At 60.9% G+C, this 12,225-nt stretch overlaps 1 protein-coding gene across 2 annotated transcripts in view; it reads left to right on the plus strand.

Moving 5' to 3' along the window:
- LMF1 (lipase maturation factor 1) overlaps positions 1-12,225 on the plus strand; it is an 84,442-nt gene that overhangs the window by 42,121 nt on the left and 30,096 nt on the right. For both annotated transcript variants that reach the window (XM_080831084.1, XM_080831085.1), the window contains exon 3: positions 5,191-5,339. In XM_080831084.1, coding sequence (XP_080687210.1) covers positions 5,328-5,339 — 12 coding nt within the window. In that variant the 5' untranslated portion in view covers positions 5,191-5,327. The remainder of the gene's footprint in view (positions 1-5,190; positions 5,340-12,225) is intronic.

Consider the following 12,225-nt stretch of genomic DNA (forward strand, 5'->3'; position numbering starts at 1 on the left):
GACAGGAAGCATTTTCATATTTATCCAAAACCAGTAAAGCTAGTCAAGGTCATTACTGAGTTTTGTTTTCGGGCTAGCTGGTGACACCTGCACAGACCTGAGCGCCAGGGGACACCTGGGGCTAGGAAGTCTGGTTGCCGTGGTAACTGAGTGTTAACCAGCACCGTGACAAAGTGCAGCGGACGGAGGGTCGCTGTGTGGGTGAGCAGGTGAGCAGGTTAGAGGCCACTTCCTGTTCCCTGCAGCGCCCAAGGACATCCTCACAACACAGATTAACAATTTTCTAAACGATTCATAATTGGGAGCATGCAGTTTAAAATGATTTTATTTAAAGCATGAAGCCTTTAACTGATTCTTCCAAAAGTATCCACTTGCTAGAAAATTCACTCCTGTTCGCGATCTGTTCATGACTGGACTTAAATCTTGCCTCCGAAATGTGGAGTCCCTGGCTTGCCTCTCCTTTCAGAAACCAGGCTTTGTCTCCTGGACTAACAGCCGGAGCAGAGCCTCTCAGGCCACATTCCTCTATTCGGTTCATGCTGGTTCTGGGGGATTCTTGGGGAGACCCAGCTCCAACCGGGCCAGGGCTGGGGGCAGGCAAGAGTGTGGGCCTATCTCTGGGGTGAGGCTGGCATCAGTACCACCCAGCCTGAGGACGGAGGACTGTCCCCTGTCTGTGCCCTTAGGGCAAGGTCGGTCAGGTCTACAAGCCATTCCATTGGCCTAAAGGGGTCGCCGAGGCCAGGCCCCTCAAACGGTGTCCTTTCCGGCAGACACATGTGACACATGCTGGCTGTGGCTGGTTGCCGAGGCAGGGGGATGTTTGCAGGGGTGGTAAGGTTTGTGGGGGGTGAAAGGCGTTGGTACCCGTGAGGGGCACGGTAACCCCAGAACCGTGTGGGGCACTCTGTCACCCCCACACCATGGCAAGGGCCCCTTGCGTCGCTGTGGCCTGCAGCCCTCTGGTGCCACAGCCAGACCGTGCACAGCAGACTGGAGGGCTGCTTCATCACTCCCCACCCTGGCGGAGGACCTAGAAGGTGGAGAAAGCGGCGTGCAAGAGCTGCGCGTGCTCTCCAGGTGCCGCTGGGAGCCCCGGGCGGCCGTGGCGGGGGGGGGGGGGGGCCGTGCTGGAGTGACAGCCCGTCAGAGGGGAGGCATCTCTCTGCCTCTTCCCGGTTTCTAACCCGAAGCTAATGGGTTTCCTGCCCCTCCTGTGGATGGCGGCTGTCACTCTGGAAGGATCCGTAGGTGCCACACTTCAGTATTCTAAGTAACTGTAATAATTTTCGGGAAGGTGACGAGCCCTCGCTCAGTACCAGCTCTCCCGAGCGGCCGCCTGCAGCTTGCGCCCTGACCAGGTCTTTCTCCGGGCTCAGAAGCGGCTGCGCTTGTGCCATGTGGGACCTCGACTCTGGGCGACCTCCTCAGAGGCCCAGTGCAGGCCTCCGAGCTGCCCTGGCCCCGCGGGCCCCTCGCCGGCCAGAGCCTGTCTGCTTCCCGCCGCGAGCGGGCAGACCCTGGAGAGGCGGCCAGGGCCCCCCACCCCCGTGCCGTTGGCCTCAAGGCGCCGTGCCCTTGGCTGCTCCCCGGTCAGCAGGCACGGGTCGGGCCTGTGGGCGCTGGGCTGTCTGGGTGTTTAACAGAAGAGCGCCGTCACTCTCGCGTCCCCACGTAGGGCAGAAAGCTCAGCACCACTGGTATGCTGGTTTAATTCGAGAGCAGGTCCCTGAGCTGAGCCAGAGGCGTAAGACGCGGGGCCCACAGAGCGAGGCCCCGTGCCTCTAAGTCTGCTGAGGGTCCGCATTCAGCACGTTCCGTGGGGTCTTTCCTCAGGCTCCCCGCAGCGGCCTAGCAGACAAGGGCCGTGTGCCCCACAGTGTGGAATGCTAGCTAGGCGGCCCCAGCCAGGAGTGCCGCCCCACCCAGGCCCGGCCCCACAAGCCGCCCACAGACTGCAGGGCTCTGGGCTGTGGCCGCCCTCTGACCCGGAGGACGTGAACAGTGGTGGTCGGCCCCGAGCTCTGGGCAGAGCTGCATCGGGGTTCACGGTCCCAGCAGCAGCACTGGGGGCTTGGCCCTGCAGCCTCTCTGAGTGTGGCCCAGCCCTGGTCCCACTGCCTATCTGGGGACATGGCTGAAGGGCTAACATAGCTTGGGAGCTGCCCGCTGGCTGACAGCTGCTCCGGCGGCCGCTGTCCAAGTGTCAGGGTCCAGAGTGCCGACCCCGCATCTCTGACCTGGAGGACTTCCCCTCAGTTCACGTGGAAACCTCCCAAGTGTGGCCTGGTCGCCGCTTGGCTACACTATTGCAAATAAGCCAGTAGGTTTCTGGAAGTGGCCGTTCCAGAAACAGGCAGCTGCCTGGACCTCAGGCTTTGTGGCTTCCTAGAGGACATCAGCCAGCCATGCCCCCAGAGCCGTGCGGGACCGCACGTCGGCAGCATCCCTGACAGACACCCAAGGGGTCGCAGCCTTCTAGGGTCACCGTGGAAGCAAAATGTTTTTCTTAAAGATTTTATTTATTTGTGAGAGAGAGAAAGAGAGAGTTGGGGGGGTGCAGAGGAAGACAGAATCCCAGACGGACTCGGTGCCGGCTCCATCCCACGACCCTGAGCTTGTAACGTGAGCGGAAGTCGAGTCAGACGCCCGGCCGACTGAGCCCCGTAAGCGGGCGTTGGCACAGCAGTGCAGGAGCCGGTCTGCGGTCTCCCGTCCGGAAAAGGGTGTGAGTACAGGTGGAGGAGGCTCAGGCGCCCTCCCGGGGGGCTTGGAGCTGCAGCGAGGCCGCCGTGGGGTCTGCGGGTGGCATTCAGCGCTTGCGGCAGGGAGCACCACGTCGTGGGGCCCCAGCAAGCATGGGCCAGGCCATCATCTGCACCCAGCCACGGGGCTGCGGGAAGCCAGCCGTCTGGGCATCTGGCTTCTGGGGATGCCTGCCCACTGCCCTGGGCGAGAACAGTGCTGCTCCTTGTGCCGCAGCCCAGTCTGCTCGGACTTGACAGGATCCACAGAAGCAGGGGGCTCTGCCAGCGACATTTTCCACCCCAGCGGTGTCAGCGAGCGCTCATGGCCCAGGGGCTGGCGGCCAGTGACCTGGTGGCTCCAGCCAGATGGGAGGGGGTGGCGAGGGGCTTAGGTGTCTCCGCTGTCCCTGAACACGCCAGCAGGGTGAGGAAGGTTCCAGCAGGTTCACAGGAAGCAGGAGGGCGGCTGACCCCTGCCAGTCCACGTGAGTCCCTGAGGTGGCCGTGTGTCCCTCGCCCGCCCCGTCACCCGCTTACCAGCACTTTAGTGAGTCTCTGGGCTCCGCCATTTGCACATCACTTTGACTGGTGTCACTCAAACAGCGTGTTAAAATTCTGCTCAGCACATCAGCGTGAAGTGCGGCGGCAATTAGAGAAGGCGGGCCTGTGCTCTGGGGAATGCTCCGCACGCGCGCGAGCGGCTCCGAGTCTACGAGGGCTTTCCCGTGAGCGCGGGCAGGACCAGCCTTGCACTGGGGGGCCGAGCAAGCGCGCCCCCGGGCGGACACCCACCTGCCTATCTCTGTGGTTTGCCAGGTTGTGCCCAGAAGGCCCCGCGCCTGCCTGCTCGCCGCGCCGCTGCCCCGTGCTGCGTGGCCTCTCGGCTCCCTCGCGCTCTCGGCGGCGGGCCCGAGAGGTGTCTCAGCGAGCAGAGGCGCCCCCGGGGAAGCACGCCGCGGCGCCCGGTCACTTCTGCCTTCTGTGGCGTCCCCGGGGCAGGAGGGCACACGGCTTGGGAAACACAGTCCGCGTGAAGCGAGCCCAAAGTTGACGACAGCCCTCTCTCAAGACGAGACTGGAGAAACCATCACAAGGAACAAAGTCCGTTTCTTCCTGCTTGAGACAAGAAAGGGAGTTTGAAGCAAGTTGTAAAGCAAGGTCTTCCAGCGACGTGAAGAACAGAACCTTGACCGCGGGTGCTCTGCGTGCGGAATCCCCAAAACAGACTAAGTGCTGGGGCTTCCTGCTTTTTCCCTCTCGGAGCTCGGACAGGAGTCAGGCCTCCCGGTGCTCCGTCAGGGCAGGTGGACGCCACTCACTGGGTCTCCACGGAGCGGGGCATGAGTGCCCCCTTCCTGGCTGCAGTCCCCATCTCACATCCCCGCTCCTGAGGGCACCCCCCCAGCACTGCCCAGGCTTCTGCCTGCTTCTGGAAGCCCCTCTGGATGGAGGCAGGGTGCGTGCTGGCGGCCCCAGCGTCCCCAGCACAGGTCCCGGGGCACTGCCTCACAGCAAGCCGACCTCTCCCGTAGAGGAGCGGGTTTGGAACTGGGACTTCAGAAATCCCCAGAGACATGAGAGTAAATGGGTTCCCCCCTACTTTATTATGAAAAGTGTCAAACTACAGCGTTTCAAAGAGGGGCACAGTGAGACCTGTAAACCCACCACCAGGGCCGCACTGGGCATCCGCTCTGCAGATGTCACCCTGTCCCTCGCCCTAACCTTCCGTGTGTGTCAACCCAAGATGCAGACCCCAAGAGCTGTTCATCCAGCCATAAAACTCAGGTTCAGAACTCAGTTAAGTTTGTCTGTTGGCGGTTTTGTTTTGTTTTAGGAAGAAATTTACAGTGAAATGCACAGACCTTCAGCGGTCTCTGATGAGTCTTGGCCCAGGCACCCCCGCCGCGTGTCACCCTGGAGGCTAGGTTTCCGTTTCTCCTGTATCAGTTTTGCTCATTCTAGAGCATTCTATGAATGGGACCGTAGTGCATGGACCCTTGTGTAAAGTAGCTTTCATGCTGCATGAGGTTTTTGAGCAAAATGAGCTCCAAAGGGACATGGGCAGCGTGCAGAAAGGCCAAGGGATGGCAGCCAGAGATCTGCTTCAGGTCCCAGCTCCAGGCGTGCCCGTGAGAACATGGAGCCGCCGCCACCACCGTGTGCACACCGGTCGCTGCGTTTCTTGGCAGGGCTTCCGGCTTGCACCCTCGCTTCCCGAGGTGGAGCTGGGGCCCCTGACGCCGGACCCGTGTCTCCCTCTGGCTTCCCCCTCCCCTAGCGTAAACCGGGCAGACCCTCCCGTCAGGTCGTCTGGCCCTACACGTCGTCACGCCACCTGTGTGGTGTAGGGACCGTGTGAGTTGAACGGAGCTTGATGACTTGCTGCTTTGGAGAATGGCTGGTGCTAACGTGGCCCCTGGTGTTCTTTCTGTCCTTGTCGCAGGATGGGAGTCCCAGCTTCTGGAAACAGGATTCCTGGGGATCTTCCTGTGCCCTCTTTGGAGTCTGTCTCGACTGCCCACGGGGACTCCCCCATCCCAGATTGTGCTGTGGGGCTTTCGGTGGCTGATTTTCAGAATCATGCTTGGCGCAGTAAGTAGAACTCTTATTTACTATGTTTCGGAGGAATGCGTCGCAAAGGAGCCGTCCCTCGCTGCCCTCTTGGCTGGGCTGCGCCTGCTGGGCCCCTCCTGCTGCTCTCCGTGCTCTCCGGCCTATCCGTGAGCCCTTGAGATGCCCCCGGCCGCCGGCCCTTTGCATGAGCACTCTCTGTGAACGCGTCCCCACGCTGAGCCTGCTACACAAGGAGACTCCCAGGAAGAGTCCCCCGGCAGCCGCCCCTCTCCCCACCAGCCCTCCTGCTGGTTCCTGGGACTGGTTTAAGCCAGTAAGGACAGCGACAAGGCGAACGTGCTAGAGGATTCGTGTCCGTCGGGGCGTGGTTCTTGGTCCCATCGCCTCAGGGAACAAAGAGGTCGACCAGACCCAGAGTGGTGGGTAGCAAAGCCACATTCTTGAGCAAGAGTGTAAAGCTCCTAGAGAGGGCAGGGGCCGGGCCTGAGAGGGGTGCTCTGTGAGCTTCCGACGTGGGGGTTTTATAAACTCTCTCGAGGAGCTCTCATAAGCCTCCTGAGACTGGACCCGTGGGTTGGCCACTAAGGTGTGTCGGTCGGGGCTCTGATCACGTACTCGTCTGCCTGTCTGTTACTGTTCACGTGGTGGTGCTCTTAGGACCGGACATTTGGAGGCTAAGTGATAGTGGCCAGTGTTTTATGGGTCACTGCTTTGTTCGGGACGTCCTGCGAAAGCCCCCCCTGCAGAGGCTATAGACAGCATGCTTTTGTGTCTCATGTAAGCGATCAAACGGATGCTAGTGCGCTTTCGTCTCAGCCGGCCGGGCTCCTTGGCTTCACGTTGGGGCCTCTGGTCCTGACGACGTACGTGTCCGATGAGCTCCCAACAACAGGGTTCACAGTGCCCGTCACCCCCGAGCAGCCATGCCGGCTTCCTTCCGTCCCCGCCTGCCGCGCGCTCCGCGGACGCACCGCTCTTCGGGGAGCATGTCCCAAAGGCCAGGCGAGCGGGCAACGCTGTCCACCCGCCGTGGCTGCTCGGCGCATGGCGCGCGTGCTGCCCACCGCGGATTCTCGACTCCCGCCCTCACCGGGCCCCGGACCCGGACACCCCCGCCACCCACCTTCTCGGAGCCCTTGCAGCTGCGCGTGTCCGCCTCCCGTCACTTTTCCCATTTTCGGAAGCGCTCTCTGAACTGTGGAATCAGGAGCGACCTGCTTCCTTCTGGCTCCCAACTGACCAGGCAGTGTGTTCACTCGTTCTAGCGGTTCTCTCCTTTGGTAACGAGGTCTGGGTTTTTATCCTGTAACACTAACGTCTTTCATACCGGACACCTTGTCGTTCAGGTCTGGGACGTACCTGTTTGCTTGAAGTCTCCCTAGGGGCCGGGACCAGGGGTCAGCACGTGCTCACAGACAGCTTGCTTCTGCTGTGCCCAAAACGGCAGCTCCCCCGCCCGTGTCCCCTGCAGTCCAGATGGCCCACAGTCTCCCTTGTCCCCCACAACTGACGCTGGCTGGCTGTGTGCCCTGCGTCCCCAGTAGGCGGCCTCTCACTGTCAGTCCGGGGCAGGGTCTGTGCATCCCGTCTCTGACTCAGGCAGGCCCAGCCAGTTCTCCAAGAAGCTGCCTTCTCCCCCACTGTGTACTTGGTGAGTGTGGTGTGGTGGACTCCCGTGGGATTCTGTGGCTGCCCTCGACAGACGCTCTGTATGTGGGAGTGTGTCCGCCTCCCCTCTGCTCTCCGCCCAGTGCCCGTACACCCCTCTTCGACTGCCAGTCATTGGATGCCCTCGCTCCCCAGGTCTGCGTGGCCAGCAGGAGCCTGTCTTACTGCCGCATTGCCCTTAAATACTGAGCAGGGCCCACTCTTGGCTGGTGATGGGTGGTTCCTGAGCAGCACGGGTGTCTGTGGGCACAGAGGGCCCCGGCCGCTTGTGGGACCGCCAGGAGCCCGTGTTTACGTGTTTCGGACATCCTCCTGGATGCTGAAGCAGCTTCGTGCTGGTGTGGTGGCCGCCTGCGGTCTGCTGATGCTGCACCCGGGGCTCTCCCGAAGCGGCCAGAGTACAGAAGGGGGGCACTCCGCCTGGGACGTGGGTGCCCGTGCGGGAAGCCGCAGGAGCACGTGTCCGGCTACGGTGTGGCCGGGAGGTGCCTGACCGTGGGCAGGCATGCGCGGCAGCAGCTGTGTGGAGCCAGCCACGAAGGGTGCGTTCTCCAGACTCCGCGTCCGCGTCGTTACCAGGACGGCCAGCCTCCTCTTCACCGTTCCTTTTCCACCACCGTGGAAGTTCCCAGCTGTATCTCGTAGGACACAGTTAGTAGTGGCCTGAGGCTCCGTGTCCATCTCCCACCTCATTTTGATTTTCTGCTCGGCTGCCTTTAAAGATGATAGCGTGGGGGGTGCCTGGGTGGCTCAGTGGGTTAAAGCCTCTGCCTTCGGCTCAGGTCATGATCCCAGGGTCCTGGGATCGAGCCCCACATCGGGCTCTCTGCTCAGCGGGGAGCCTGCTTCCTCCTCTCTCTCTCTGCCTACTTGTGATCTCTGTCAAATAAATAAATAAAAAATCTTAAAAAAAAAAAAAAAAAAGGTGACAGCATGCGCAGAGTTTCCGTCGCCGCAGGGGACCCGCCTGGGGCAGCAGTTTCATCAGGTGGGGGCAGGAAGCCGAGGGCCCCATGGGAGCACAGCCAGGGTTGGGGCACGGGGCAGCAGAGCTGTCAGGGTGCTGGGTGCAGGGCTCGTGATGCTGGGAGGGGAGCGGCCCCTACGGGGCCTGCCGGCGCCCCCAAGCGCCTTCAGTGGCATCGTGACCGATGGCTCGCCCCAGCTGTGCAGGAGTTACCAGGAAGAGGTGCCCATTACGTGCGTCTGTCGGCGCGCTGGTTCTCGTCCTCCTTCGCTGGAGCACGGACGTAGAGAGCGTGCGGGAAGGGAGAGCAGCAGCCGGCACAGCGCCTGCCGCTTACGAGGTGACGGGGCTGTGGAGGCCGCCGAGGATGGGGCTGCCTGCAGCTGGGAGCCCCGGGCCCTAACCGGCTCCGACCTGGAGCCTCAGACACGGAGGCCGCGGTGGTGCTGTCATCTGTGGCGCCTCTGCTGTGCCGAGAGCTCGGGCCTCCCGCGGTGGGGCGGCACGGCCTCCCGTCCTCAGGGCTCCCACGTGTTCATGCTGCGTGGGGCCGTGGAGGAGCGGCGGCAGCGGGCTGCCCGGCTTTCCCTGCACAGCTGGAAACGACCCAGGGCATTGTGTGGCCCTCGTCAAACCGGACAGCAGACAGTGGGGCCTGGGGTAACACGGCCGGCGCTGGCTCCACTCCACCTCACATCCTGCTGGACTTTGGGGGCAAGGTACCGGAAGGAGGGCGCTGGGCACAGAAGGAGCCCCAAGGAGAACACGGCCCGTTGCTGTTGGAGACCTGCGACAGTGCCCAGCTCTGATTTGACCGGGAGAACCCAAGGCTGTACAAACCCTGACCCGAGGACAGTCTTCAGAGTCACTCCCCAGCACTCTGCAGGGCTGAGGTCATGGAGTGCAGGGCATGGCTCCGCCCGGGGAGCACAGCCACTCAGCCAGCGTCCTGGATGGTCCTGGCACGGGGACGACTTCGGGGGGAGCTGGTAGCATCAGGCAGCGTGGGGAGGTTCTGGCGTGGACTGAACGTGACAGGTGCGCAGGGCCTCCATGCCGTGTGCGCAGCTTTCCCGGGCGCTGGGTGTTCTCGAAGTAAAATGTAAACAGCTTACGTACTGGTCCTGTACGGAGAAGACAGTCTGAGGAGATGCTCCGCTCTTTCAGACATGACTTACCAACATGGACAGAAGAAACAAAAACTCGGCGAAGTGTCAGGAACCGAGCACCTTTCCAACTGTGTAACTCCAGGCCCAGAAGCCGTCGCTGATGCGTTCTCTAAGCATTTACAGCAGGAAGCCTGCGAACTCAGTGCCGTGCGTCCAGAGAGCGGAGAGGAAAGCCTTCCCCTCAGGTTTGTGAGACGCAGAGGACAAGGATGTTTCAAGAAAAGAAGGTTCCAGAGCACTAATCTTCAGGAGCACCAACGTTTTGACCCGTTAGCAAATGGAGCCCGCAGCGCCTGAGTGGCGTGAGGCGCGGACGCTGAGCGGCCTTTTCCCGGGACACGGGGCTGGGCGGGCGGGAACGCACCGCTGCGGTTCAGCCAGTGACCGGGTGCGGGGAGGTCATCTCAGCCAACGGAGGGAGAGCGTTTGTTAACCCCGGAGGTAACGAAACCACCTCCGGCTCACGAGGAACAGGAGGTTTCTTCCGGCTGACACAACACAATGGCGACCCCGTTCCTGCCCGGGGGCTTGCACTCTCCTGCCACGCGGCGCAGAGCACGCACCGTCGTCACACCTGCTGGGCATCAGGCTGGAGAGCGTGGCTTCTGCAGAAAAGCCAGAGAACACAACGAAAGCCCCGAATAGGGGAAGCAGCACCTGTCTTCGCGGGGAAGGAGACCACGCATGTGGACGGTCACGAGCTCCTCGGGGGGGACGCACGCGGTCACCCAGGGCACAAACCACAGACCCTGCGCAGACGTCAGTGCTATCTCCCCACGCGGGCAGAAGCTCTCAGGAAATGAAACGTTAGGCAGGTGCAGTCGTGCTCGCCCAAGGTCCTGTCTCCCTGCCCACACCACCCGGGCGGCTCCCGGAGCTGCGACCCGGCTGCTGCCAGTGCCACTGCTGCCGCAGAGGATCCGGGCCCAGCGGGAATGCTGCCCCGGGCACAAGAGGCTACAGAAGGAGCAGTGGCCCCCATGGTGTCTGGCGATGAGGGAATTTCTGCCTTTCCTGAATCAGACCTTTTCAAACAGGGGGACCACCCTGCAGCCTGCAAAGTAGATGAAGATCTGAGGTGTCAGTGCTCCCCGGAGCTCCCCAGCCGTCCCCCTGCAGCGCACCCTGCCAGCACCCCAGCGCTGACACTCGGGGTCACATCTGCCTGGACATCCTGACGGACAAGGGGTCTGCCCTCGGTGCCGTCGGGACCACCGCGCTGTCTGTCCAGGCCCGCAAGGAGAAGGCAGCATTGAAGGCCCTTTGAAGACATGCGCTGCTGAGCTCTGGGGCCTTCAAGAAGACTTTGCAAAGAAGGCGCTGAAAGCAGGCCCCCGGCCGGCCCCCTAACCTTGAAGCCTCTCTCCCGGTGCTTCTTACTCTCTCCTGCAGTGATCTGTCCCTTCTTTCGTTTCTGTCTACGATCTGTGATCTGTGATGTCACTTCTGTTTTGTTCCTGGTTCCTAAATTGAGTCTATGGTTGAGCCCTTGTGATGAATGTATTAAATAAGCATATTGAGTGTTCTTTTAAACAAAATTTTAACTACATCATTAATAACATCCAAAATCAGGAAATTTTAACAAGTCTGATGCTCTGTACCCTGAAAGCTACTAGACGTTGCTCAGAGAAATGACAGGCTTCAACAGACAGATACACACGTGTGGGTCAGAGTCCCAGAACTGGGTGCCCGGTGGGCTCCGTCGGTAAAGCGTCTGCCTTCGGCTCAGGTCGTGATCCTGGAGTCTCGGGATCGAATTCTGCATGGGGCTCCCTGCTCCGCGGGGAATCTGCTTCCCCTCTGACCTCCCCTCTCGGCTCTCTCTTACTCTCTCCCCCTCAAATAAATACAAACTTAAAAAAAAAGAGATCCCAGAATCGTCACAGCCCCCCACAGCTGTCCCCAAACCCATCCATAGATTTCCTGCAGCCCAGACGTAACCCTAGAAGGATCTTTGTTTTAGAAGTTAGTGAACAGGGGCACCTGGGTGGCTCAGTGGGTTGAGCCTCTGCCTTCAGCTCTGGTCATGATCTCAGGGTCCTGGGATCGAGCCCCGCATCGGGCTCTCTGCTCCGCAGGGAGCCTGCTTCCCCCTCTCTCTCTCTGCCCCATCTCTCTCTCTACTTGTGATCTCTGTCAAACAAGTAAATAAAATCTTTTTAAAAAAATTAAAAAAAAAAAAAAAGTTGGTGAACTGACTCAGATTTGGACGGAAATGCCACAGGCCAAGAAGAGCCAGAAAATCTTGAATAAGTTGTAGGAGACTTGTCCCTGGTTCCAGGACTTTCCAGAGGTCATGGTCCGCGAGACTGACCAGGGGCGGTGAGGGCATGAGGACAGACAGCTGAACTGGGGACAGTCCATGTGTCTGAAAATAGTCCCACACGGAAATCACCGGCACATACTTTTTGACAAAGGACCGAGTCCCCCGGACCGAGAAAGACCGGCGTCTTCACCGAGGTGCCGGGGCGTGTGGCTCCCTGCAGAGGGCGAGCGAGCTGCGCACAGGCACGCGTCGGAGAGGCCCTGCGAACGGTACCCTGAAGTCACACGTCCTGAAGGTAACAGGGTGTGTCTGCAGTTTGCGATGGGCCCGGGTTTCTTAGAACACGGAGGACGTTCGCATAAAAGACAAAAACGGGTAAGTGGGACTCCGTTAGGATGAAAACCCTCTGCTCCCGGCAGATGCCAGTGGCAGACCAGGAGAGTGTGTGGCGGGTCGGTGAAGAGCACATAAAACCCAGTGAAAAGGACGACTCGGCAGGAAAAGGGGACGGTTTTAGCGGGTAGTTTACCAAGACCCATAGATGGTCGCTGCCGGCACCTGAAACCCCGCTCAGCCTCACCGGCCGCCGCGGGAAGACCTGGACGGACAGACGGCAAGCGTCCCCGCTCGGGCCACCGCAACCACCACCGGCTGAGTGGCTTCAACAGCACGGGTTTCTCGGGCCTCTGGAGGCTGGCAGCCAAAGACCGATGTTCTGGGGCCTTCCGTCCCCCATGGGGACGCTTCCTGGCTCGTGGACGGCGGCTCTCCGCCGTGTCTTCCGCTGGCCAAGAGGCAGGCCCCCGTGTCTCTGTGTGCGCCGGTCCCGTTAGG

This window comes from Martes martes, assembly GCF_963455335.1.
Source record: "Martes martes genome assembly, chromosome: 18".
Classification (NCBI taxonomy): Eukaryota; Metazoa; Chordata; class Mammalia; order Carnivora; family Mustelidae; genus Martes; species Martes martes.